This window comes from Miscanthus floridulus, chromosome 11 (genome assembly GCF_019320115.1).
Source record: "Miscanthus floridulus cultivar M001 chromosome 11, ASM1932011v1, whole genome shotgun sequence".
NCBI classification, from domain to species: Eukaryota; Viridiplantae; Streptophyta; class Magnoliopsida; order Poales; family Poaceae; genus Miscanthus; species Miscanthus floridulus.
In genome coordinates, this window is record NC_089590.1 from 89,039,272 (window position 1) to 89,067,120 (window position 27,849).

Below are 27,849 nucleotides of genomic sequence, written 5' to 3' on the forward strand. Positions count from 1 at the left end.
AGAAGGAGACTCGATCTGCGACATCGAGGCGTCTACTGAAGTCATCAGCAACTCTGACGGTATGAAAACTAACACCAATAACAGAACGGCTCACGCACGGGAAGTGCTCATGGTTCGACGTCCTCGGTCACCATTAAACCCCCCAGAAGCACCCGATGTCAGGTCATCAGATGAGTCAGAATCCAACATATCACCCTTTGCCCAGGGCTACGATGGAGAAACCGAGAGTCAGAGACAGGCTAGAGAAAGGAAAAACAAGTTGAAGCAAGGGCGCCAACACCGCGCTAGGCAGCGCAGAGAAGCCTGGATCAGATACGAGTCAGATTTGGCTGAATACGATAAAAGAAAATCACAACAAGAAGCCGAAGAAAGACGCACGGTGAATACACCTTACGATAAGATTCGAGAAGCATTAGAAGAACTCAGGGCAACTTCACATCGCGGAGAGAAGTACGAACAGCTCCAGGACTTGCTCCGGTCGACGATCCCAAGAACGCATGAAGAGAGAGCCCGATCGAGACTACCCGCCAGATCAACAACCCGCAGGCAAGAAGATCAAAATCAAAGGAAATCCGCTTTCGAAAGACTTGGGCCAAGTGGAAGCCATAACGGAGAAAGTAGGAAGGAACATAATCAAGGCCACCAATTTGAACAACCAAGGAAGACCAGGAGTAGGGTGCCTACCCAGACAGCCTCGCAGACTTATTCCCATCAAAACAACACTTGGCCAGAAGAAGGGGCCGAATCCGAATTCAAAGAAGCCGGAACGCACGACAGATTCCCCTGTTTCGCGAACAGGTTGGCATCAGTACGATTACCTCACAAATTCAAACCGTCTAACCACTCCAAGTATGATGGCAAAACCGAACCAAGGCAATGGCTCAGAATATATTCACAATCAATTGAACTAGCCGGAGGAGACGACGATATCAAAACCTTGTTCTTTCCCATGGCACTAGAAACTATGCCCCTCCAATGGTTCGACAAGTTAAATCCAGGATCTATCAGAAATTGGGAGGACTTGCAAAGAGCTTTTTGTGAAAATTTTGCAGGAATCATTACACACCCAATCACTCATGCAGAACTGAAAGGACTCAAGCAAAAGGGAGGCGAAAGTCTCAGAAATTACTATCGACGATTCGGCGAACTACGGGCTCAAGTGCATGACATCACCGAACGAGAAGTAATTGAAGCTTTCTCTCACGGAATCATGGCTAGGTGGCAATTTCAAGATTTCTGCAAAGAAAATCCGAGAAACAATGAAGAATTCAGGCGAACAGTGGAAAAGATGATTACTGCAGAAGAAAAAACACGAGAGAGGTTTCCGGATAGAAGCAACCAGGACAACCCGGACAAGCAAAATCATCGAAATAGCAGACATCAAGAAAGGAAACGTAGACCAGACAATACCGTGGCGATGGCCGACAAATCAAAGAAATTTTCCAAACCCAGAAGATATGATGACATTGAAAACATACGTTGCCCATTACACCCTAATGGGAGGCACACCATCGGAAATTGTTACACTTTCAATGATCGATACACAAGAAAAGATAGTAAGGAGAACACCAAAGAGGACAATCAGAAAAAAGACGAAGACAACCACGAGGACAAAGGATTCCAAAAACCCAGGGGAACGGTAGCAGTGATCTTCTCAGGGGCTCCAGATTGCAGAAGCAAACATCAAGAAAAACTAGCACTACGGACTATCATGACAGCAGAACCAGCTACACCAAGATATCTCAATTGGTCACAGTATCCTATCCAATTTACCAGAGAAGACCAATGGACTAGCGTGGGAAACGCAGGCCATTATCCACTGGTTCTAGATCCAACTATTGCTGGTATGACTGTCACCAAAGTATTAATCGACGGGGGAGCCGGACTCAACATCATCTTTTCGGAAACACTAAGGAAGATGGGACTACAACTCGCCGGGATGATCACACCAACAAGCACACCTTTTTACGGAATAGTACCCGGCAAAGCAGCCATGCCGCTCGGACAAATTACTCTACCAGTCACTTTTGGAACACCCTCAAACTACCGTACGGAATTCATCAAATTTGAGGTGGCGGACTTTGAGTCATCATACCACGCGATTCTTGGACGACCAGCACTAGCGAAATTCATGGCGATACCGCATTACCCGTATTTGCTGCTCAAGATGCCAGGACCTAACGGAGTACTTTCCCTTCGAAGTGACTTGAAACGCGCCTTTGACTGCGATGTTCAAGCAATCCAGATTGCAGCCAGAGCACAAGATGACCAAAGTAGAAAAGAAATAGCCACAATTGCTGCAGAGATAAGCCAAGAAGAATTAGAAATACCGGCTAAAAAGCCCAGCATCATCACGCCACCAAAAGAAGCCGACGTCAAGCAGATCGACCTGGGTACTGGCGATACCTCCAAGACAGCAACTATCAGTGCTCACCTCTCAGCAAAATAGGAACACGCGCTCACCAACTTTCTTCGGGACAACAAAGATATCTTCGCTTGGAAGCCGGCCGACATGCCAGGTGTCCCAAGAGAGTTGGCTGAGCACAGAATTGATGTTAATGAAAACTCCAAGCCTATAAAGCAACGGCTACGACGATTCTCACCCGACAAAAAGGCAGCGATTAAAAAGGAAATCACAAAACTGATGGCAGCCGGATTCATCAGAGAAATCCTTCATCCGGACTGGCTAGCAAACCCGGTCCTTGTGCAGAAGAAGAACACAGACGAGTGGCGTATGTGCGTCGACTACACAGGATCTCAACAAACATTGCCCAAAAGATCCGTTCGGGCTACCACGCATTGACCAGATAGTCGACTCAACAGCGGGGTCTGCACTATTATCCTTTCTCGATTGCTATTCAGGGTATCACCAGATCGCATTAAAAGAACAAGACCAGAGCAAGACATCTTTTATTACTCCGTTCGGTGCTTACTGTTACAAGACCATGTCGTTTGGACTAAAGAACGCCGGTGCCACATACCAAAGAGCTATCCAAACTTGCCTTGGGGATCAAATCGGTGAAAATGTGGAGGCATACGTGGATGATGTAGTGGTGAAAACAAAGAACCCAGACACTATGATTGAAGATTTAGAGCAAACATTCGAAAACTTGAAGAGATGGAGATGGAAGTTGAACCCAAATAAATGTGTATTCAGAGTTCCTTCAGGACAACTACTCGGATTTTTGGTCAGTCAGCGCGGGATTGAAGCCAGCACCAAGCAAATTCGAGCTATAACAGAAATGGGTCCACCTAGAAGTATCAAAGATGTATAGAAACTAACAGGATGCATGGCGGCCCTCAACCGTTTCATATCAAGACTCGGCGAAAAGGGGTTACCTTTCTTTAAACTACTAAAGAAGACAGACAAGTTTGAATGGACAAAGGAGGCCGACGAAGCTTTCAAGAAACTTAAGGCATACCTCACATCCTCACCAATTCTCACACCCCCAAGGAAGGACGAAGATATGATGCTATACATTGCGGCGACTACTGCTGTGGTCAGCACGGCAATAGTCGTAGAAAGAGAAGAAGAAGGACGCGTGTATAAAGTACAACGACCCGTATACTACATCAGCGAAGTATTATCTGAATCAAAAATACGGTACCCGCATGTACAAAAACTACTCTACGCCCTATTGATCACTTCACGCAAGCTTCGCCACTATTTTGAAAGCCACCAGATCACAGTGGTGACAGACTTCCCGCTCGGAGACATCTTACACAACAGAGATGCGACGGGACGCATATCAAAGTGGGCAGTTGAACTCGGAGCTCTTAACATCGACTTCACCCCACGGAAAGCAATCAAATCTCAAGCCCTTGCCGATTTTGTGGCCGAGTGGACAGAGATTCAGCAGCCTTTATCAGATACAATCCTTGACCACTGGAAGATGTACTTTGATGGGTCACTCAAACTAGGCGGAGCCGGTGCAGGCGTTCTCCTCATTTCTCCAGAAGGAAAACAACTCAAGTACGTCCTTCAGATATTATGGCAAGCTACAAATAACGAAGCAGAATATGAAGCCCTCATCCACGGGCTACGAGTGGCAATTACCCTCGGAATAAAGAGATTACTCGTATATGGCGATTCAGCAGTAGTCATCAACCAAGTAAACAAAGATTGGGATTGCACAAAAGAAAACATGGGTGCTTACTGTGCTGAAATACGGAAACTTGAAAAACATTTCCAAGGATTAGAAATTTTACACGTCCTGCGCTGATTCCAACATTGCAGCAGATGTCCTTGCCAAGCTCGGATCAGACAGAGCGAAGGTTCCACCCGGCGTATTCATAGAAGAGCTATCAGTTCCCTCTATCAAACAACCCGGTGGGACAACCCATGAAATTCAGGCTAAAGGCGTTCAGATCTTGGTAATCAACACTTCATGGAGCCAAGTTTTCATCGACTATATCAAAGAAAATAAATTGCCAGCAGATAAAGCAGAAGCCACCCAAGTTGTTCGCAGAAGCAAAAACTACGTTCTAGTAGGAGATAGACTTTACAGAAGAGCAGCATCATCAGGAGTACTCCTGAAATGTGTCTCATTTGAAGAAGGCAAAGAGATCCTAGACGAAATACACTCAGGTTGCTGTGGAAATCATGCCGCTTCAAGGACACTGGTTGGCAAAGCATTTCGCACCGGATTCTACTGGCCAACCGCTTTGAAAGACGCAGAAGAACTTGTTCAGAAAATGCAAAGGTTGCCAAATGTTTGCAAGACAAGCCCATGTGCCAGCTCACAATCTTATCTGCATCCCACCCGCTTGGCCTTTTTCCTGCTGGGGGCTGGATCAAGTGGGACCCCTGAAGAAAGCAAAAGGCGGCTTCGAGTACATCTTTGTAGCAATCGACAAGTTCACCAAGTGGATTGAATACAAACCACTCGCGAAGTACAGCGCAACCAAAGCAGTCGAATTCATCCAAGACATTACGCACCGCTTTGGCATGCCCAATCGAATCATCACAGATCTAGGCTCCCCCTTCACAGCTACAGAATTCAAAAGCTGGGCACAAGACTGTGGTTTCAGTATAGACTATGCGTCTGTTGCACATCCAGAAGCCAACGGACAAGTAGAAAGGGCCAATGGACTCATACTAGCCGGATTAAAACCAAGGTTATACGAAGAACTAGTGGACTATGGGTCCAAATGGATTGAAGAATTACCAAAAGTAGTATGGGGGCTACGAACTCAAATAAGCAGAGCAACAGGCTACTCACCCTTCTTCCTAGTTTACGGGTCAGAGGCCGTACTGCCTGCCGACTTGATCTGGACATCACCAAAGATAGAACAATACGATGAAGGAGAAGCAGAACACACAAGAAGATTAGAACTCGACAGCTCAGAAGAAGTCAGAGTAAACGCTACCCTCCAATCAGCCAGATACCTACAAGGTTTAAGACGACACTACAACAAGAGTACCCATCCTCGATCACTACAAGTCGGAGACTTAGTGCTAAGAAGGATACAAAAGACTGACGGACGACATAAGCTACTCAGTCCATGGGAAGGTCCGTTCATTGTCACAAAAGTCACCGGACCAGGCACATACAAGTTAATAACCGAAGATGGAAAAGAAGTCAGCAATACATGGCACATCAGCCAGCTAAGAAGATTCTACGCGTAAAAACAACTCAAGATAAAACAGATATGCAAGCCACAAGGGACCAACATTCACAATCGACGAAGGACGATATTCTTCGACAACATATGTATTAGTTCATATTCATGATCAATAAAGATGATATTCATCCACAGCATGTCTTGTCATGACTTCCAACGAGTTGTTTTCACGAAACAAAAAGCAAAATGGCTGAAAACATGCCTGAGCATCCCGGCCGAGAGCAAAATAGCTGAAAAGACGCTTGAGCCCGCCGATGAGGGTAGCTAAAAGCTAACACCCGAAACAAAAAGCAAAATGGCTGAAAACATGCCTGAGCATCCCGGCCGAGAGCAAAATAGCTGAAAATACGCTTGAGCCCGCCGATGAGGGTAGCTAAAAGCTAACACCCGAAACAAAAAGCAAAATGGCTGAAAACATGCCTGAGCATCCCGGCCGAGAGCAAAATAGCTGAAAATACGCTTGAGCCCGCCGATGAGGGTAGCTAAAAGCTAACACCCGAAACAAAAAGCAAAATGGCTAAAAACATGCCTGAGCATCCCGGCCGAGAGCAAAATAGCTGAAAATACGCTTGAGCCCGCCGATGAGGGTAGCTAAAAGCTAACACCCGAAACAAAAAGCAAAATGGCTGAAAACATGCCTGAGCATCCCGGCCGAGAGCAAAATAGCTGAAAATACGCTTGAGCCCGCCGATGAGGGTAGCTAAAAGCTAACACCCGAAACAAAAAGCAAAATGGCTGAAAACATGCCTGAGCATCCCGGCCGAGAGCAAAATAGCTGAAAAGACGCTTGAGCCCGCCGATGAGGGATAGCTAAAAGCTAACACCCGAAACAAAAAGCAAAATGGCTGAAAACATGCATGAGCATCCCGGCCGAGAACAAAATAGCTAACGCTTGAGCACACCGATGAAGGTAGCTAAAAGCTAACACCTAAAACTAGTCGACCAAAGTTAAGCTTCAAAAGACCCTCCAGCTCTTCGTTCCGAAAAGCAAGAGGCTCGGGGGACTACATCCAGATAGGAATACTTTTTCCTCAGAAAAGCACAAGCGCTACTCAAAAAAGCATTCGGATGCCGAAGTTCGTCAAGGCAACATTCTACATAGCGCGGACGAAAGGTTGTCAACACAAAGATTTACATCTAACAAGTCATAGCGTGGACAAAGCACTCGACGGATCACAAAAGAGGAAGAAAAGAAAAGTACTCGACAAATCGAGGGGTCTCGTCAGGATAACGCACAGAGTCGTTTGCGGAGCAGAGACGAAAACGGGACAAAGTACTCAGCGAGTCAAGTAACTTCGACCACACCCAGGCAAAGAATACATCAACAAAATAAAGAATCTTCATTTAAAGAGGAGTGTAATATTACAAGGGGCTGGTCAATCGGATCAGGCATTGTCATCAGGAAGGGAAATATCAATATTTAGACTGTCTACAACCCTACTGGCTAAACCTTCGACCTCAGGCTCCATCCTCTCAACGGCATCAAGGTATTCTTGGCTTTCAGCTTCCTCTGCTATCTTGGACAGAGGCGCCTCCGGAGCAAGGACCCGGACCTGGGCCAGCACATTCTTGGTACATACTTGAGCACACTTCTTCGCGAACTCTTGGAAACGAGTCGGAATCCAGGGAATGAACTGCGCCCAAGATTGCCCGTCATCCGCTGGAGTCCGGAGAACATCAGCTACTGAACGAAAAGATTTCCACAAAACGTTCCAATTTTCGGTAGCCGTCGCCAGCTTCCCGGACAAGCCTTCAATAGTTTTTTGGGCCTGCACAAGATCTCTGTCAGCTCCACGCCTAATCAGCTTAGCAAGGGCGAGTTCTTCCTCAGCATGAGTAATTACCTCCTCAGCCTTATTATGACTAGAGCGGACAAGAGCCTTCATTTCATCGATACTCTCCGAGAGCTTCTGCTTCTCAACTCGGAGAACTAGACAAGACACCGAAGAACAAGTCAGCGAAAAAAAAGAAGTCAAAATACAAGAAGAAACAGGCAGAACCCGCGACACCTTTGCATTCATTCTTCGCAGACTCCACCGCGGCATCTCTCTGCTTCTCCGTCTCCACTACCTGGGCACGAAGGATCTTCTCCTCCTTTTGGTGCATCTGACGCTCTGTCTCCAACTCAGCCCGGAGGAGGTCGAGATCAGCTTTCAGAGCGTCCACCTCTGAAGACAACTTTCTCTCATTTTCAGATGAGAAAAAGAAGCCAGAATGATCACGAGAGAAAGACTGAGCAAAAAGAGGCAAAGAGAAACAAGGCGTAAGGACAGAAGAAAAACAAGCATGCAAAAGAGGAGTGGCAGTAAAACCTACCTGGAGCTTTTCACCAAAAGAAGTCGCGAGGGTCGACAAGCTCCCCCAGGCTGCGGTCAGCTCCGATAACCGATGGGTGGCATCGAACTGTTGCACCACGTCACCAGAAAAAGAGGGACCGCCGGAAGCAAGAGAAGGGGAAGGAGAGGCCGGCTGGGGTGAAGAAGGAACGACCAAAGCAACCTCCAGGGAAGCCGGAGCCAAACCCTTAGAAGGACCCGGCACGACAGCCACAGTCACCTCCGGAGCGGCCAAGTCCGCAACTTCGCCAGGTAGCTCTGAAGCCCCCGCAGCAACTTCATCAACAGAATGTTGTGAGTCCTGAGGCTCGAAACTCGTCGGCACGGCGGGAGGCAGAGAAGAAGTCGATGAAGAAATGAGAGAAGACGAAACACTAAAAAGTGATAAAAGGAAGCACCGATAAGAACCAGAGGAAGGAAGATAGAAGCCAAAAAGATAAAGCTAGAATCTACTCACCCAACCACTTTCTTCTTCGCGAAGCCAAGAGAAGGCCTCGCAGGGGGAACCACGACGGCGAAAAATGTCCCCGCCACCCGGCGACGGGAGCGGGATAGCCGACAACGGAGCCGCGGAAGAAGCCGGGGGTGGAGCCATGGAAGAACTCCGCACCGGAGGAGCGGCAGAGCTCGGTACCGAGGCTACCAAAGAACTTGACACCAGAGCTTCAGAAGAAGTCGGCGCGGGAGCCTCAGAAGAACTCACACCCGACCTCCGATTACTTCAAAAAGTTCAAGACTAAAAGTCAAGACAAAGAAGAGAAATTCAATGCAACAGGAATATGAAAAACAACTCACCGCCGCATGATGAGGGGTACTTCATCATCCTCTTCTTCCTCAGCCAAGGAAACCAGAGCACCTGCTGAAAAGAGGATAAAAAGTACTTGGTTCAAGAGAGAAACAGGAAAATAAAGGAACAAAGAGTATTAAATGTGCTCACCTAAGAGCATGCTAGCAACAACTGGAGTACCTGAGGGAGTACTTGGTTTGCGAGGCTTCTTGGAGACAGGCAGGCCAGATGAAGACCCATCCGTTCGCCCCCTCTTCGGGACACTGCGAGGACCGCGAGGGACTAGACGAGGAACATATTCTTCATATACATCAACAAATCCGGAAGAAACCCCAGGAAGGGCGGTAGAGGTTTGGGACTTACTAATTGCAGAAGTTCCAGCAAGTTTATCCCCAGTCTCCGCCACGGCGGGGAGAACATCAAGAGGGACCGGGTCGACAAAGTTCCGCCCAAGCTCTTGCGAAAAAGGATAAAACACCGAGACAAAGAAAAGCTAAGCAAGAACGGATGCAGCAAGAGTACATAAAGTACTCAAACAAAAAGATAGACAACTCACAGCTGGGGGCGGGTTGTTGGCTGAGAACTCGGAGACAGCAGGAGGAATGACGCTCACTCCTTTCAGCATCTTCTGGAGACGCTCGAGTACCTCCTCACCGGTCAGCTCAAGAGCTGGGACCATGCGTGAAGGATCCTCGGCCCCAGAATACTCAAAGCCAAGGAATCTCAGCAGGTGACTCAAGCTTCTTGTCCCATCGGTCATTCACCACAGGACCAGATCCGGAGTGGACGACAATAGAAGGGATCAAATTGGCAGCGTAAAACCACTCAGCACGCCAATCTTTTATAGAATCGACCAGGTCATAGTCAAAAAACTTAATTTTGAGACCCTAGCAAAACTGAATCCCGCAACCACCAAGAACGCTGGTTTCTTCACGGCGGGGTTGAGGTTTCAGACGAAAGAAAAAGCGAAAAAGAGATAGAGAAGGAGGGATTCCAAGGAAAGCTTCGCAAAGATGAACGAAAACAGAAAGATGGAGAACGGCATTGGGGGTTAGGTGGTTCAGACTAACCTCGAAATAACCAAGAAACTGATGGAGGAAAGCGGAAGCAGGAAGGCAAAGTCCGGCGCGGACAAAGGAAACGAAGAGGACAATCTCACCAGGACCCGGAGTTGGAACCCGATGCTCGCCCGGAACTCTCCATTCAGCGATGACTTTGCTTTGGATCAAGCCATCGCTAACGAGCTCGCGCAGCTGATCTTCGCTTGTTGTTGGAGCCGGCCAAACCTTCTGAGCAGCCCTCATGGCCACGAACTCCTGGTTTTTGATCAAAGAAAGGGATGACTCCTCGTCCACGAAGGTCGCCTGAGACTTGCTTGCGGTTTTCTTCTTTCCCATGAACTGGCGGAAGCAAAAAAGGCACTAAGGAAGATGAAGCTAGGATGATGTTGCTCGGGTGACGGCGATGATGACGGCGGCGGATTTCTGAAAGCTAGGGTTTAAAGGCAAGAGCTGGGCAATAAGGGAAAGGAAGATAAAAGGTCTTTAAATAGATTTTTCAGTGATACAAACGGCCCACAAGGCCCGTTAAAACACAGTGTGGGAACACAACGGTCCATTTACCGACGCAGCTAAAACGACGGAGGGCACAAATCCACACAACGGTACAAACCAACGGGTAGATTTCAGACTTATCCATCCAGCACCACGGCAGGGTTATCAGATCGCTACAAGAACAACCCGTCAAACCAAGAAGAAAGAAAGAAGAAAGAAAGGGCTACCTCACAAGGAACAAAAGAACCTGGTTATTTAAGAAAGAACTCGGTAATCTCATGAACGACAGGGATCACAATAGAAAAGTAAAAGACAACTCAGAAGACGAGATTCGTTACACTACAAGCGACTTCAAAAATAGAAGATTACAAATCTTACAAGACCCAACGAACTCGGCACCACGAAAAGCAAAGTAGCAAAGAGGAACACGGACATGGCTAGGCTCTGGAACGACTACGTGTCCCAAATTGCTACTCGGAAGGACAAACCGCCATCAGCTACACTGTTTTCTTCAAAGGACGGACGCAGTGCACCCAAGGCGGAAATCGGCAGCACGGCAAGACAACATGGAGCAGAGAAGGCCGGCGGGCATCTGTCTACCCAAGACCGATGTGATGCTGGATATGGTGTTGATCTGCACCGGACAGTCTCAAGACAGGCGACGAGGATCAACCCAGAACTGCCAGATGAAGAAACGAAGCTCACATCACAAGACTTCCTCCAACTACCACCACGTACATCCTGGCACAATGCTGTCGCGGGATTAGCCTACCTCTAATCCCTGTCACAAGACTTCCTCCAGCTATGACAAGACACACAGGAACTACAAAATGTGCCCGGGGGCTGCTCTACTTCACAAACTACCATGTTCATGACCACGAAGGTTTCAACAGAATGTCCAATGGATGAAAACAAGCACTCCGGGACAGTATTGATAGACCAAAGGAGCGGCGCACATGGACTAGGAGTACCAATGAAATAAGCCTAACAAAGGACACAGTGAAAAGACAGGACTCAATAATGGATGACTCAGGTGAGAGGAAACAGTACTCGAAGACGGGCATATTCGGAAGAATATACCAGCGCAGTACAACCTGTGAACAAAAGGCATTTACACTCAACCACCACCATACAACTACATCTGACAACAGCAGACTATCAAAGAATACGCCAAGACCTCGCATCCGAGTTCTTCCTGAACAAAACAACATGGATATACGCTCGGGGGCTCGGCCAGCATCATAGCTTAATCAACACTAAGCTAGGGAGCTCGGCCTTCATTTCAACTACTCCCGGAGGCTCGGAACCAAAGACAAAGGACCAAGAATACAAGAAACTCAAGACTACAACGACGACGACACATCAAGACTCTTCATCCGACTTCTTTTCTAAAGAGAAGAACTCGAAGAAAGCACGAGGCTGCGGGATACATAGCCCCAGAATTTTTTGAAGACAAGAATCTGGACCCTCCAACTTTTGCAAGCAAAAGCAAGAGGCTCGGGGGCTACACTCAGTGAGTGTAATTTCACCCAAAAAGAACCCAGACATAAGCTCGGAGGCTACATGCCGCGAAACTACTCGGATGATGGTTTAATCCAAGACTAAAGGGCCGCTTCGAAAAGATGCCGCAAAAACTACTCGGATGATGACATAATCCAAGTCTCGGGGACTACTTCAGAACACAAATTTTCAAACAACATAAAGGATCAAGACCCTCTAACTTTTTGTTCCAAATAGCAAGAGGCTCGGAGGCTACACTCAGTGAGTGCCTTTTTCTTCAAAAAACGCACGTCACCAAAAGACTTCCTCAACGCAGACCACTTCAAGACATTACGACAAAAAGAACCCGGAACGAGCCATATTCGAGTTCTTTTTGATAAAACTTCAACGAACAATTAGAGCAACTTCAAGACAAGATCCTCCAGCTCCTTGTTCCAAATAGCAAGAGGCTCGGGGGCTACAACCAGATGGATGTACTTTTTCTTCAAAAAGCACTCACCACTCGAAGATCCCAAGAAGCGCTACAAGGTTTCACTCCAGAAAGCACTCGGATGACATTTTGTTCCTACTCAACAAGACTTGAAGGAGCAAAGCGAGACTTTCAGAGCTCAACCATGAAGTGCTCGGGGGCTTGTCGATGCAGGACCCACAGGATACCCCACAAGGGAGAGAGAAGATCTAGTTCAACTAGGATTCTTTCCATGTAATCTTAGTAGTAGAACTATTAAGTAATCCTACTAGGAAATCTCATTGTAAACCAACTAGGACTCTGGCCTCCTGACTATATAAAGGAGGGCAGGGCTCCTGAGAGAGGAGGACGACAATTGTACAACACAACATATCACAATCAATCCAACGCAAAGGCGAACACCGACTGGACGTAGGGTCGTTACTCGATCTATGATCGAGGGCCTGAACCAGGATAAATCGACTGTCTCTTGCGTTAACCATCGAGTTCAGCATACGCCGAAGCCTGAACATACTGCCCCGGGTACCCCCGTGGCAGGCTATCGGTGGTGAAACATCGACACCAATGGATGGCTGCATCTCCGCTCACCAACGCCATGGCCATCACGGACAGGTCTCCGCTCCCACCGTAGATGGGTGGCGTGAGATTCTTCCCCGGCTGGAAGCGCGATCTGTAGCTACCTCGATTGAGCCTCGCCTAGAGCAGCTCCCGTAGGTCCGGAGGATCCCTACAGAGCTTCACGACAGATGTTTCAATTGCCTCTCCTACTCACACCGAGTAGCGATTTGCCGGCTGCCACGGCGTTGCCTGCAATGTCACGAATTTCACCACCTCGCCAGGGATTGCAAGCAGCCTAGGTCTGCTATGTCAAAGAAGGCAAAGGGTGGCGGCCGGTCACGGCACACTACTCGTGACCACGTCCCACTTAAAGTGCATTTAGCCTTTTAGTGGGTTTTGGTGGATTGAATGATAATATAATTAAAGGTCTAATAAGTTTGCTAAGTGTTGAACATGAAATTAAGTCTATTGCATATACTTATGGATTATGGAATGAGAAGTGATTAAAGGTTCAACAAGAAGACAAACTTGATGATATTCCACATAATATTCAAATCAATGTCAAAGTTGTGTATTATTGTGTTAGAAAATCATAGAAACAATCTAGTTCAAGAAAAGGACAACAATGCAAATTGAGTTGATAAAATGGCTTCTATGTTGTGGGATATCATAGTATCATGAGGAAAGCAAGCATATTTAGCAAATAACAAAAGAGACATGAGTTGATGACTTTGGATTGGTCTCAATAATGGCTTGCTTCATATGAACCAGAAGAGTTTGATAGTAGATTAGCTTTGATCAAGGATTAAAGAATGAGTCAAGAATGCATAAGTGAGAAAATACAAGCAAAGGTTAAATGACAAATGACACAATTCACATTGGATATAAGTCAGTATCTACATTGATTTGCTTATATGGATAAAGATTTATAAAACCACTTTGCATTGATTTGATCAAACTAGAAGTACGAAGATATATATATTGAAAAGAGTGTTAGGAATATCAAGCCAAAATGCCCTAGCAGGACGCGTATGACGCGACCGAGTGCTTCCGTCCAAGGCGCAAACGACGAGCGCGCCCTCCACAACCGGCCATGTGCGCGCGCGAGACGGGCAGGCTTGGCATGGCCCGCGCGGCCGCGGCGCCATTAAGGCGAGGCGACGACGCGAGCGCAACGGGAGCACCCCACGTGCACGCCGGCAACGCGCGGCAGCGTCGCAGCGAGTAGCGAAGAGGTGGCCCGCAGCGCGACATGATGGGCGGCAGCGAGGCAGAGCGGCCGCAGCGGCAGCAACACGGCACTGGGGCAGCACGTAGGGCGGGCGACAGCGCGGCGCGGTCGTGCGGCAGGAGCGATGGCCCCACATGGCAGCGCCCATGACTAATCCCACGACACACGGCCAACCCAGTGCGGCAACACGCGGGCGCACGCGAGGCGCACCGACGCGACGACGACGACCACTGACGCGCGGTGACCGCACCCACGCGAGGGAAACAAACAGGAAATGTGCTGTGCACGGATTTTAAAGCTTCTACCGCGACCAACCCGTTACTTCTAAAAATAAACGGTCTTCACTACACTCAAGATGGTATATGATGCTACTTAATCAAGCTATAACACTACATTGCTCTTTAACCCACCTCAAAATAGTTTGCTAATATAGCAATGTCTAACTGTCAACAGACTCCGAAATTTTTCTAAGTTTTGAGTTGAACTCTATTTCAAATTGTATTTCTCATCTATTGGAAATATTAACTAGTAATATCATTTTTCAACCGTAAGTATTTCATTGTCATCTACAAAGTTTGTACTTTCAACTTTTTCTAAGTGCCACATGCATGTTTCATAGCATTTTTACTTAATAAAAATTGGTTTTCAATCTTAAGTCACATGACATGACTATTGAATTAACTTTCGTTTCGCATTCTAGTTGATCGTTTCGAGTTACAGAAATTGATATACACACTTTATTACATGCATTTAACGCATAAACATGGTGCTCATGACATGTTTTAGTAAATGATTTACAGCGGCACCGTGCGAGCTCTACAGAGGCAGCGGTGGCACGCGCGCAAACTCGACCAGCCGGGAGGCGACGGTGGCGCATGCGCAAACTCTGCCAAGAGGCGACGGCCCACTGGGGAGCTCGGCTGGGGCGGCGGAGTCACGCGTGCGAGCTCTGCAGAGGGCGGCGGCGGCACACGCGCAAACTTGACCAACCTAGAGACAACGGTGGCGCACGTGCAAACTCTGCCTGGGAGGCGGCCGGAGCATTGAATGAGATGCTAGTCTTGGTACAAGCTTGTCTCAAATTGCTAGTACCACTACATAATATGTTTCTTCTTGCTGAGGAATAACACTAGAGAACATGTTAGTTAAAAACAACAATTGGAAGACCCCATAACCAACTTGTGAAAAAAAAATGAGATTGTGACTGATACCAATAATGCTACATAAATTGCAACTTCAACTAATAGTTACTCCCTCTGTTACCTCTGCCTTAGGCCAACTTCACTAATTTTGACCAGTGTTTATGGAAAATATTAACATCTAAAATTCGGAAAATACAATATCAATACATATTTATGGACAACTTAATTATTACCAATTTGATGTTGTTGTATTTTGTAACTTCTGATAGCTATAATTAATGAACCATATAATTTGGGAAAGGAGGAAACAATGTAAACTTGGCAGGTTAACCAGCACAAAGGAAAAGAGGAAGAAAAAGATGGGAAAATGGGAAAGCGAGGACGAGGTGCCATCACGTGACGTGATGCGGTCCAATGCCAGTGGATGCAGCGCCGGAGGAGGACAATTGCAGCACCATCGAACGACCGTCAATTCGAACGGACTCCGTCCAGAGGTCCCTTTCTTCTTTCACCGCTGCTTCCTTGTCGTCCTCTCCTCGGCTCGCCTCCGTCGGGTCTCGGGTCTCCCTATTAATACCTGCCTCTCCTCTCTCCAGGCCCAAACCACACCCAGTTAATGTCCTCGGGGAGCCGAATCCACACATAGGACGCGGGGAGGACGCCCCGATTCTTGAGATTCCAGGTAAACTCCAGGGAACCGACCGCCTCTGCTCTGTCTTCTCACGGGGGATCTTGCCTGCGGATTCTTTCTTTCTTGGCCTTTTTGGATGCCGTGTCCCAATTACGGTGCCCTTGCCGGTAATCGAGATCTTGCTAGATCTCGATCCTTGCCTCGGCTCGGTGGTTGGTTCTTGCACTCTACCTTTCCTCCCCGTCGTACTCTGATTGCATGCCCGAGCCCCGGATGCGCACAGGGTCAAGCCTAGCTTCCCGACCCTCTCGTCCATGGGCTTGGGATCCCCATTTTTGTTTCGTTGGCGCACAATTTCACTCGGTTGCTGCTAGTTTTGCAGACATTGTGGGAGCATTGTGGCATTGTTTTGTTTCACCGAGGAAAAACTGGTTGACATTACGATCTGCGATCTCTCTACTTCCATTATTCTTTTCGAAAAAAGATCTTTCGAACAAAGTATGATTATAGAAATAGTTGCGAAAAGAATCAGTAGGTTCCGATTTCTTTATTCGCTCTAGGCTGCACGCTTTTTGTATACTTTGTCATATTTTACGCTGTTTTTTGTTTCTTGTTACATGGAGTAGCATATAGTATTAAGAGACAGCAATATATAATAATGCGAATTGAGGATATTCAAAATTGGGCGAGAATAGTTTCAGGAGTAAGGAATTTTTAATAATGTTCTCTTCGTTCTAGCATATTTCTTTTTTGTAGGTGATTTTTAATAATGTTTTATTTAGGGGAATATCCTGTTCCTATTGGTGATTGCTCAGATTACTTTTTGTCGCTATAGAGATACTACATCAACAATCCTGTAAAATGTGGATAGCATGTTTTTTTTCTTTAATTGTTTGAGATTTTGTAAACAAGATGGCTGTGGTGAAATAATATAACATTACAATTAATTTTGGCCATCCTGCACCTTCTAATTTTCTTTCCACTTCTCCTGCTCCTGCGCCGCATTGTTGATGATGGAGGAGCGGGGGAATCAATTATGATTTACTCATGAAATTGTTTTTGCAGGATGGAACTACACAGAAATGGCACTAATGGTTCCTGCCACAGCTCATGTGGGCCACTGACAGACTACTACATCCCTGATTACATACTGAAGCCGGACTCTGAACGAGTCACTGTTGATAGTGTGCCATGTTGCCCTGTGGTAGTCTTCATCAATTCTAAAAGTGGTGGCCAGCTGGGAAGCAGTCTGATCAAAACATACCGTGAACTTCTCAATGAAGCGCAGGTAAATAGCTAGCGGTTTATCAATGCTGTAACACCAAAAATATGCATTCCCCTACACTATACTATTGTAATACTTCAAATCATTTTCTCATTGTTGGATCCACTCTATTTTTTTTCAAAGGTTTTTGATCTCTCAGAAGAGGCTCCTGATAAGGTTCTACACAGATTATACTGCAACTTTGAAAAGCTCAAGTCTAACAGTGACCTCATTGCTACTCAAATTCATAAGAGCTTAAGGCTAATTGTGAGAAACCTACTTTTGAATTTTTGAGTCCAATGAATTTCCGGTTAGATATGTCCTTTTATTAACCAAGGATCTTTTAAATATAGGTTGCTGGTGGTGACGGCACGGCAAGTTGGTTGCTTGGAGTAGTTAGTGATCTGAAGCTATCACATCCCCCTCCTGTTGCTACTGTGCCTCTAGGAACCGGAAACAACCTCCCTTTTTCATTTGGATGGGTACGTTAACGTCTTTTGCTTATTTTGAGCATACTGAATTCCTAATTATGATTAATATTCTACATCTCTGTGTTTTATGTGCCTGGAAAATTTATGTTTTTTGTGCAAATGAAGAAATATAGTTAAATTTCTTGTTTGACTATTAAACAAACACAATAAAACCATAAAAGCTAGCCACAAGAAACACACTATTTTTATTAATGTTTGCTGACAGAAATGTTATGCCCGAGCATCAGTCTCTGTTAAGGAACACAAGTTTTCATTTTAATGTAGAAAATTGGGAAATTTGTTATTAAATTAGTATGATGTTGTTTCCATGCAATTCTGCCAGTTCAATTGCCATGTTTTTTAGGAGTTATAGGCTTGTACCAAGTTTTACAATTCTGAAAATCAATATTGTATTTTAATCTGACTGCAGGGAAAGAAGAATCCAGCTACTGACCAAGCAGCAGTGAAATCATTCCTGGGTCAAGTAAAAGGAGCAAGAGAAATGAATATTGATAGGTATCGTCTTGCTTACAAAGAACTAAAGATAATCTTTTGCTCATGACACTGCATGAGCTCGTTCGTCTATCTCATATGGCGAACTGTTTTATGCTCTTTTCCAATTATTGTTCCACTTATCTTAGCAACATTAGAACATGTCCTTATGTGTAGCGTACGAAAGAAAACACTCGGTTTAACTTGTAGTTGTATTTTTCTGTTTCAGTTGGCATATCATCATGAGGATGCGAATTCCACAGGAAGGCCCATGCGATCCTATTGCTCCCTTAGATCTTCCACATTCATTGCATGCTTTCCACCGTGTATCAGCTTGCGATTCTCTCAATTTGGTAAGAAATATCTTTCACAGATGCAACCTTTTTCTGTTACTTTTACTTATAATGTAAAGGCAGACTTTGATAGTCATGCTCTTGTTTTAAGTGCCATATGTAATATAGAGCAGCATCTTATTGACTTTCCTTTTTCAGGTGGGCTACCACACATTCCGTGGAGGATTCTGGAATTATTTTAGCTTGGGTAAGAGTTCTCTGTAGTGTTCATTCTACCACTTAGAATCATAAACATTTTCATCAAGAATGTTTGATGGTGTGTGGTACCTACAGTAGATGCAAACTTTCGCCATTTCTAACAGGGAATTGTGATGTCCCAGTAAATCCTTATGTATTCCTGTTTGCAGTAGATACAGGAGAAGGTTAGTAACCATGATAGTCATAATTTGAACATACTGCAGGAATGGACGCACAAGTATCCTATGAATTCCACTCTGAAAGAAAGAGAAATCCAGAGAAGTTCAGACACCAGCTAAGAAATCAGGTATATTTTCTTTTTATTTTTTTTTCGAATATACTACTCTTTTTCACTTAACTTGATGGGTCATTAGGATTTGCAAACCCCACCAGCATGGTTAGTATAATGCATTTCTTTAATGCAGGGTACATATGCTAAGCTTGGATTTAAACATTCCCTAAACCATCTTTCTTCAAGGTACTGAGTCACTAATGCAGCCTATAATGCTTCTCGTTTTGATCATAATATACTGTAGGCTCGGAGCGGAGTGAAGGAGGAGGCCATCCAGGCGGAGGCGCCAGGAACCTGTGAGAGCCTCCGCCGATTGAAGAGGGAACCCCACGGCGCGAAGATCCCGAGCTGAAGATGGGCCTCCAACAAGCCTGCCGCTGAGGCCCATGAAGCAAAGACGGTGGAAGTAGGGAAGACCCAAGTTGTCCCTAGAAGAATAAACTTGTACGGGAATATTCATAGGAATATGCCTTAGCTATCAGAGGGTAGAATTGTAAAACGATATCCCTATGAATAGCGCCCTATAAAAGGAGAAACCAAACCCTATTTAAAGGAGAGAGTTGAATGCTATTTATAAAACCCTAACCACCTACGGGCCCACTTGTGTACTCATCTCCATCCCGAGCCTTCGCTCAGGCGGAGGCTCCATCTAGACTCACCTTTTTGACGGCCCATCTAGACTCACCTTGCTGGGATCCACTTTCCCAACAATAACGCTTCATGTACAACAAGGGAGGATCCGAGCTTTCATGTATAATTTATTGATCTCCTAGAGCGCCGCTAAAGCGTGTTGTATTGAATATTTTCTTTACCTTAATACAAAGACATGCAAACATTTTGCATGTTCGAGAAAAAAAATGCTTCATTCATATTTCCTTTGGATCATTCTAACTAACTCTTGTATATTTCATTTTTTAAATTTAATTTAGATAGCTTTTCATCAGATTTTTATGAAATTGTAGGGTTTAGATTTGAAACTGGGGCCCCTTGTACAATTCTGAATTCATGTAAAAGATTTCAATCTGAATGGGACCCATAGTGTCATATAATCTACAAGCATTATGCACATTTCAATTAAGCATCATATACCGTCATACATGTCTTGTTGATGATGCAATATTTTGGAAGAAACTTTAACGTTAAGCACAAATGTTACCTAGGAATTATTTATATATGTACTCTAAACATTTCTACTACTTTTTTCTAATGATGAAAATTAATTTAAGCCTATAGTCCTCCTGTAAAAGAGGAACTCCATTATAAAAAAAATCACGATGCGTACGAGTGGTGGCATGCAATACAAAATTGGCTTTGTCCATGAACGGATAAGCTACAAGATGCGCAAAAACTGCTAGCTCATGGATGATACGTGACTGACGCTGCCACTGGTACATGCACATAAAGGGGAGTCACATCCACTAGTCCTGTAGGGTATGCATGCACAACCAATTCAACCAGAGTACCAGACTGGGTTAGCTTCATATTTTCACTGTCCGGCCCGGCTCTTTCTCCATTGTTCTGTAGTCTGAACTGAAAACTGATGGTGGCCGAAATAGCTCAGCTTGGACGGCTACAAACAAAGCCCTCCAAGCCTCGTGAACATGCAAGACGAGGACGGCGTAAACATATTACCTCACATGCATGACTCTGCACGCAACAGAGTAAACATATCTGCTGAAATCAAACGAATACGACCGTAGACTTTTGTATTGCCATCTTTCATCTTTCTTTCCCGGTGGTTGGACTGCTGACTTTTGTGTCTGATTGATCGGCAAGACATGCACAAGCCGGCCCTTTTCGCAGTTGCTGCATGATCACTCGATCTAGAAAACAGCGTGAAATAGCAACAGCTTTATGAAACTCTTGCCGAGCTCGCTCATCAGTACCCTTACTCCAACGATTCGTCGAAGCTTGAGTGATTCTGGAATAGGCCAGGTCATGGTACAGCGACCGCTCGAAAATGACGCCTACGTCGAACAGCAGCCAGCAACCAGCAAGCCAGGGGCACCGGTGAATCGAAGAACAAAGCTCCTCTCTTGGCAAGAAAGAGACGCTGACTGGTGTGGACCACGGCGACGGCGTCGGTGTCGCCGCTTCTTTTTCTATGCAGCACGGGGAGCAAGGAGCGGGCGTTGACCTAGGGCGGTGGCTGATGACGACTGCCTGTCGAGCGCTGCCATTGGGAGGAGGCTAATGGAACCGACTGTCGACAGACAGATTTTCAGCCACGACTTCGATTGAAATTCAGAGTTGGGCCGGTTCAGTCTCGAAGTTGAGCTAACCCGTTGAGGCCCAATAATACTATGGGCTGAGACCTTGCGAAGCCTATGTACTGGGCCTGAATTCGACGGCCCATCTTTCAAACAGCCTAGCAATGGGCGCGCTTTTCCCTCTTGTTGCTCTGAAAAGCAAAGGCAATTGGCCCTCTCGTGAGAGGCATGTACGGATTTACCCGAATTACGGTGTATATATTAGATCTAGGACCATGGACGGTTACACTTACACCAAAAGAAAGGGACATGTTTAAAAACGAAGGTGATTACGTGACAATAAAATGGGCAAAAGAAGAACAACCAGAAGTTATATAGGCCAGTTTCAGGCTGCTTCATTTTTACTGAAAAAGAAGTTTCAGGCTGCTTCAGTGCTAGTCCAGGCTATATTAGCATGGGCATGTTAAATGAGATCGATGGTGTCTCTCTATTGCACCACCGTCGTTGAACGCAGCGTGTGAAGGAGACCCAGTGAGGCCGTCGTCGAACATTGGCATTTTGGGCGGGTAGATCTCTGAATCATCACTGTTTAGCATTGTAACCACTGCAGACATGGTAGGCCTATCATCTGGCAGCTGTTGCACACAAAGAAGGCCTATCTGAACGCATTTCTCTAATGCAAGTAGAAGCCCAAACTCAGGCTCTTCCATGGCTGAATCGAGAAGGTTCTCGATCTTATGCTGGCTCCAACAATCCCAGGCCTGCAAAAGAGCTACAAAGTTTATGCCTACTTCATGAGAAATTAATGAACCGTAACAATATGGAATTTCTGGCTATCGGTGTACTCACATAGGGCAGGAGTGGTGGCATGGTTCTTTCTCTTGGGCCACTTATTATATTCAGTATGACTACTCCGAAGCTGTAGACGTCGCATTTCAGTGTCAGGTTTCCTTGCATTGCGTACTCTGGAGCAGTATACCCCCTTTAATTTGGTTATAAAAAATATGTCAGCTCAAATTTTTGGGGAAAATGTAATACATGTACATGATGTAGCCAAATTAATAGAACATCAGATGAAGGGTTAAGGTTCAATCATACGGTGTCTGAAATTTGTTTGAGTTGTCTGATCCTCAACGAATGTTTTTGCGGTACCAAAATCCGCTATCTTAGGTCTAAAATTGTCGTCCAGAAGTATGTTGGATGGTTTTAGATCCCTGTGAATGACTTCCTCGCTTAATTCTCCATGGAGATAAGCAACGCCTTTGGCAACCCCACGAATGATTTCCAGCCTTCGCTCCCAATTCAGAGAAGCACGGAGTTTGGGGTCGTTTCCTGTCAGTTTGATGCATGCACAGAACATGAGAACTTTCAAGTGCCAGGAGGTTAAAATGATCTCCAGACAAAAGAATGCATGACAGATTACGAGTCAGTGTATACCGAATATGTAGAAACTCAAGCTCTTATTCTGCATGTACTCGTAGACTAGTAGACGCTCGTTTCCATCTTTGCAGTAAGAAAGGAGCTGAATAAGATTCCCATGCCTTAGTTTTGACATCAGTTCTACTTCTCTGATGAAAGCTGTTTCACATTGATCATAAGTAAGCGAAGAATGTACGATCAGCCTCTTTACGGCAACCTTCGTTCCATCATCTAGCATGCCCTGATTTCATATATACTTACATATTATGTCACAAACTTTTAACAGAAAAATAGATATTCAGCATAATGAAGGCGACCTACAGACATCAGACCTCGTAAACGATGCCAAATCCACCTCGGCCAATGATGTTGTTTTCGTGAAAATCTTTTGTTGCTGCTTTCATGCTAGACAGTTGAACAGAAGGGACGGTGGGAGCAAGAATAACCTGAGTACTATGAGTAGCTGGAACATGGATCAACATGTACTGGAAATTAGCTTATATATGCAAAGTGAAATTTCTCGTTTTCTTTTCTATTGAAAATTACAGGAGGTTGAGTGCTGAAATAAAGGGGGGAAAGAAGTAATCGGATTTGTTAAATCACCTGAGATTCTAGATGTCAGATGCCTCCTAATCATGAGTAGGACGACGAAAATAATAAGCAGAACCATGACGAAGGAAGACACGGATGCACCAACAACCCGAGCAGTAGGAGATGGCCGGTGCGGTGGTTTGACTTCACCTGTCAGTTTCGCAGTAATGATCATCAAAGGACAAAGCTAGTATGTCAAGCAGATGAGATCATGAGAAAGCAATGGCTGTGTTCATCGACATGGATCGATGCAGACCCAAGGATTTTATATACTAACTTTTTCCATTAGAAAGGATGCCAAAAAGTAGCAGCAGAAATTCAGGAACATGGTAAAATTTGTAGTAGGCAACTAGGCATACCTAGTTCAGATCTTGCAGACCTCAGATAGAGGTCCTGCCCTCCATCCACAAGGCGCAGATCGACGAGGCCATCCGTCCACATGATGCAGCCACTCCCGGCGCCGCCGCCGCCGCGGATGTCCATGGGGGCGTAGGCCACGCAGGAGCAGTTGGCCATGCACCTCGCGCCGCACTCCTCCAACGTGACGCCCGCATCCACGGACACATTGTCCGCGTCGGGGAGCTTCACCCCCCGCACCCGCAGGAAGCCGTCTGCTGTCGCCGTCGCCATCGTCCCGTTGCCGGCGGCGGCGCAGTCCAGCGCCACATTCCGCCGGCAACCGCCCGAGTAGTCCCGCATCTTCCACCCCGCGGGGGACGCGGGGCTGAACCCCCTGGCGCAGCCGCAGAACGACGTGGACGCCGCGCCGGCATCGCACACGCCGAACGCACCGCACCTGCCGTACGCGTCGCACACGTCCCTCGGGCCCTGGTAGAAGTTCTTCCACGCGCGGATGGCCGCGTCCCACACCAGGCGCTGCACCACCCCGTCGTCGGTCAGCAGCAGGCGGGACAAGGGCGCCCCGGCCCTGGCGACGTACCCGTACGTGACCTCGCCGGGGCTGACGGTCAGCTCGTACGCGAACATGTCAGAGTACGTCGCCATCTCCGGGATGCCGCTGAACCACAGCCCGTTCCAGGGACCCGTCCGGTACCTCTCGACGTCGCCGTCCCGGAGAACGTTTTCCGGCACGCCCCTCGTGTCGGTCGTGTACCAGTACCTCCCGGACGAAGGGTCGCTGGCCGAACGCCACGACGTGAGGCGCCACTCGGCCCCGGTCCACAGGTTCTTGCCGATCTTCATGCCGGGGAGCAAGGTGTTGGACGGGTGGTCGAACGACTGCCATATGACGACGGCGCTGCTGCTCGGGTCGCTCAGCACGACGAGGTTTCCGGACTCAAGTAGCTGCGCCGATGCTGGGGAGGTGGCGCCACCACTAGTCGTGTTTGAAGACCACACGACTTGGCCGGAGCCGTCGAGCAAGAGGAGGCTCCCGGCGTCAGTGATCACAAGTGCTCCGGAAGTGTCGGCGAGTGGGCGGTCACGGTTGGCTACCCAGCAGACGGCGTCCTCGGAAACGGAGAACCATACTCCGAGGTATCTCTTGTTTGCCACCCCGGGAGAGAAGAAGCCGAGGGTGAATGATCCTCCGGCCGAGACGAGCTTATCGCCGTCAGTGATGTTGCGGCCCTTACTGAGGATGTCGGACGCAGCATTAGGAGCAGGAGCAGCTGTGAGAGCAAGAAGGAACACGGAGGAGAAGAGGTGGAGGATGCTGTTTGCCATTGACGATGTTTTGTGGTTTTTGCACAAGGTAAACACCCCTCGTATGCAGGAGAGATCTCGGATGAGTTGCGCATATATGCCCATGCTGCGACCTGGCATGCAAGTAGGCCCTGTTTGGATCGCGCCCTGCCAGACAACTGATCCTGGCCCTAGGCGTCCAAAATGGGACGCCTGGGAGCCCTGCCTGGGTTCGGAGCTGCCTGGGAGGCAACATCCAAACAGGCCCGTATAACCGTGTACACGCTCGATGCTCTAGTGGAGTTCAGCTGAATGATACGGCTAAGGATGATATTTTTTTTTTTTGAAGGAACAGGAGGGGCTTGCGCCCCTACTGAAATTTATTGAAAGAAAGAACAGAAACAAAACAAGAGATTCAGAGCTCAAAGCTTAGTTCAGGAAACATGAAAAGAAATGAAAAAGATAAGCTCAATTACAGAATCTGATCTAGCCATGAACTGATATTCTAGGGAAGTATTTTTATTTCGCTCGAAGCATAACTAGGCCAAAGACATTCCTGAAGACATGCTGATATTACCTGGAGATGGACAGTAGATCGTGTCTATATACCACACTAAGTGCTTATCAGGTACATATAGACATATATAGTTTGTTGGAGTCTTTAGTAGGATCAAAATAACCCTATTTGGAAGGCTAAAGCGGAGCAAAAATGTCGTTTTTTTGCATGGGCGTTGATGCATAAGAAAATCCTAACCGCAAACAACCTGTTCAAACGCGGATGGACCGACGATACAGATTGCAAGCTTTGCAGTAATGATCAGGAAACACCATTTCATCTATGCAAGGATTGTCCGTTCACCAAGGAGGTTTGGGGCATTTTAAAGCAGCGGTTCAACTTGTCAGTATTGGATCTAGTTAGCACTGCAGGGTCAATATATAACTATTGGTGTAGATGTCAGTGAAAATTTGACAAGACCCAGAGAAGGGATGTGGACGAGATTTTAATATACTTCCGGTGAAATATATGAAAAGAGAGAAATAGAAGGATCTTCCAACAGAAATATCTCAACCTAAGACAAGTGGCTTTTATTTGCAAAGATGAGATCATGCAGTATTGACTTGCAATGGCACCGATGCATCAAGGGTCTCAAGCTATTTAAAGGTTTAGGTGCCCTAGGTAGTCTTGCTTCAGTGGTCGTCGTGGTTAGATATAGGCCTTCCCACTTGGGTGGTAGTTTTTTGTTCTCAAAATTATCGGTGTCAAGTTCAGTCGTTTCTCTGTTGTTAGTTGCTTGGGGGAGGAGCTGTCAGGCAGGCAATTGCACGTCTTCATTCTTGTAATTTCATGTACAGTTTTTTTCCTCTTCATCGTCTAATAAAACTAGCGGCAAAACTTTTTCCATTCTTTCTAAAAAAAATGTTGCATGCTTGGATTGGCAGTTGGAGAGGTCAAGCTTCTTCCGAGACTTGGTCATCTCGCAGTAGTATATGGGAGCTGCTAGATTTTATGTGCTGAATTTTCAAGTTATAATTTTATACAACCAACCAACAACTAATGCAATTAAAAGGACAACTAACGATAGATAATTTACAATTTTTCTATAACTAAACAATTACAAAATTACATGTTGAAGTACAGTAAAAAATTAGACACCTCACATATAAGTGGTAATATAATTATAGCAGAAGGGGTCCACAGCTAAGCACTACTGGATTCAGGCGCTTTGCCGGGTGCCGAATGCACCCGGCAAAGGCTACTTTGCACTCGGCAAAGCCTTTGCCGGGTGCAGCACTCGGCAAAGAGCCTCCGGCAAAAAGTTAGTCGGCAAAGATTTCTTTGCCGGGTGCTTTTTATCGGGCACCCGGCAAAGACTTTGCCGAGTGCAAACCCGGCACCCGGCAAAGAAAAGTGGTCGTTACGGCGCCGGCTCCGTCATCCCTTGCTTTGCCGGGTGCCATGTCAGAGACACCCGGCAAAGATTTTTTTAATTTTTTTTCAAATTTTCTTTGCCGGGTGCCGTGCCGGGGAGGCACCCGGCAAAGATTTTTTTATTTTATTTTTATAATTTCTTTGCCGGGTGTCGCACCGCGGGGGCACCCGGCAAAGAGTTTTTTTATTTTTTTTTCGTAATTTCTTTGCCGGGTGCCAGGTCATGGGGCACCCGGCAAAGAATTTTTTTTTTTTTTTTTTTGAAAAAACTTTGCCGGGTGCCCTAGCCCTGGCACTCGGCAAAGCTGGGATGAATCTGCAGATGCGATTATGACCACTGAAGAATCCCCTGGGACAAACTGTTTAAGGAGCTATTATTCAGTTTAACAAACCAAAAATATCTTAACTCTGGTGCAGAATGATTCACATCACAACACAATGTTTAGTCAAAATAAGCACCTGAAATCCTGTTATTTTCTTCTGGCTAGATTTTCTTCTCTTGTTTTGCAGGTCGATCTGTGTTTTGTAGCAAAGCATGTCATCTAGCCAGGAGAAAGGAAAAATATAAGGTTAGGCTTGCAAGACACCGAACAGGAAATAAGGTCTTTGAATGAGAGTTGAGAACAGAACTAAAATGCAAGCCGATGTACCAGATGTATCATACAGATGGCAACTGCCCTTGTGGGACCCAACCAGCGCGCCCTGAGACAACATCTTAAGGTATTAGGATGAACAACTAGCAGCTCCACTTGACCAAAATTAAGAAACTATGAAATAGATCAAATTCAAACCTTTCCATCTGGAGTATAGCAGGCAGCAGTAACCATTTCATGAAGATCGACCCAATCAACAATTTCACGCTTTGGAATACTCCAGATACGAACCTTTTCATCCAGGGAACCACTAATGAAGTATCTATCATCAACAGGATTGAACTGGATGCAAGTCACTGAATCAAAAAGAAATTATATTAGACGGACAATGTTGTTGCAGTGCTTAGACAGTGAGAGGGACGGGGTGGGGTGATTCTGAAGTGATGTTCGTACCATAGTCAGTGTGTGAGAAGGTTTTCAAACAATAAGTGCTTGACATGTGTCACAACCGTACTGTTTTATCCATTGATGATGAAAGCAAATACTGCAGGAACTAAAAGATGGATATAAGGGATGCTGAAC

At 46.2% G+C, this 27,849-nt stretch overlaps 1 protein-coding gene, 1 long non-coding RNA gene and 1 pseudogene across 2 annotated transcripts; 1 reads left to right on the plus strand and 2 right to left on the minus strand.

Moving 5' to 3' along the window:
• Nucleotides 1-8,657: 8,657 nt before the first annotated feature.
• On the minus strand, nucleotides 8,658-9,187 carry LOC136491545 (uncharacterized). Its single transcript, XR_010768082.1, has 4 exons — nucleotides 9,112-9,187; nucleotides 8,929-9,030; nucleotides 8,757-8,820; nucleotides 8,658-8,680 (listed from the first exon to the last, which is right to left on the minus strand). It is a non-coding gene; the product is annotated as an uncharacterized lncRNA (long non-coding RNA).
• A 6,628-nt stretch (nucleotides 9,188-15,815) lies between these two features.
• On the plus strand, nucleotides 15,816-19,073 carry LOC136492414 (diacylglycerol kinase 1-like). The gene is made up of 9 exons (XM_066488434.1): nucleotides 15,816-15,883; nucleotides 16,898-17,120; nucleotides 17,241-17,363; nucleotides 17,450-17,578; nucleotides 17,997-18,082; nucleotides 18,288-18,411; nucleotides 18,550-18,598; nucleotides 18,813-18,895; nucleotides 19,014-19,073. The coding sequence occupies exons 2-9, from the start codon at nucleotides 16,899-16,901 to the stop codon at nucleotides 19,071-19,073; spliced, it is 876 nt and encodes a 291-aa protein (XP_066344531.1). The 5' UTR covers nucleotides 15,816-15,883; nucleotide 16,898.
• A 2,466-nt stretch (nucleotides 19,074-21,539) lies between these two features.
• LOC136492415 (G-type lectin S-receptor-like serine/threonine-protein kinase At4g27290) lies at nucleotides 21,540-27,817 on the minus strand (annotated as a pseudogene).
• Nucleotides 27,818-27,849: the final 32 nt, after the last annotated feature.

Coding starts and splice junctions, on each gene's coding strand:
- LOC136492414 (XM_066488434.1), top strand. CDS start 16,899: ATGGAACTACACAGAAATGGCACTAATGGTTCCTGCCACAGCTCATGT. Junction 18,599..18,812: donor CTGGAATTATTTTAGCTTGG/GTAAGAGTTCTC, acceptor AACATACTGCAG/GAATGGACGCACAAGTATCC. Junction 18,896..19,013: donor GACACCAGCTAAGAAATCAG/GTATATTTTCTT, acceptor TCTTTAATGCAG/GGTACATATGCTAAGCTTGG.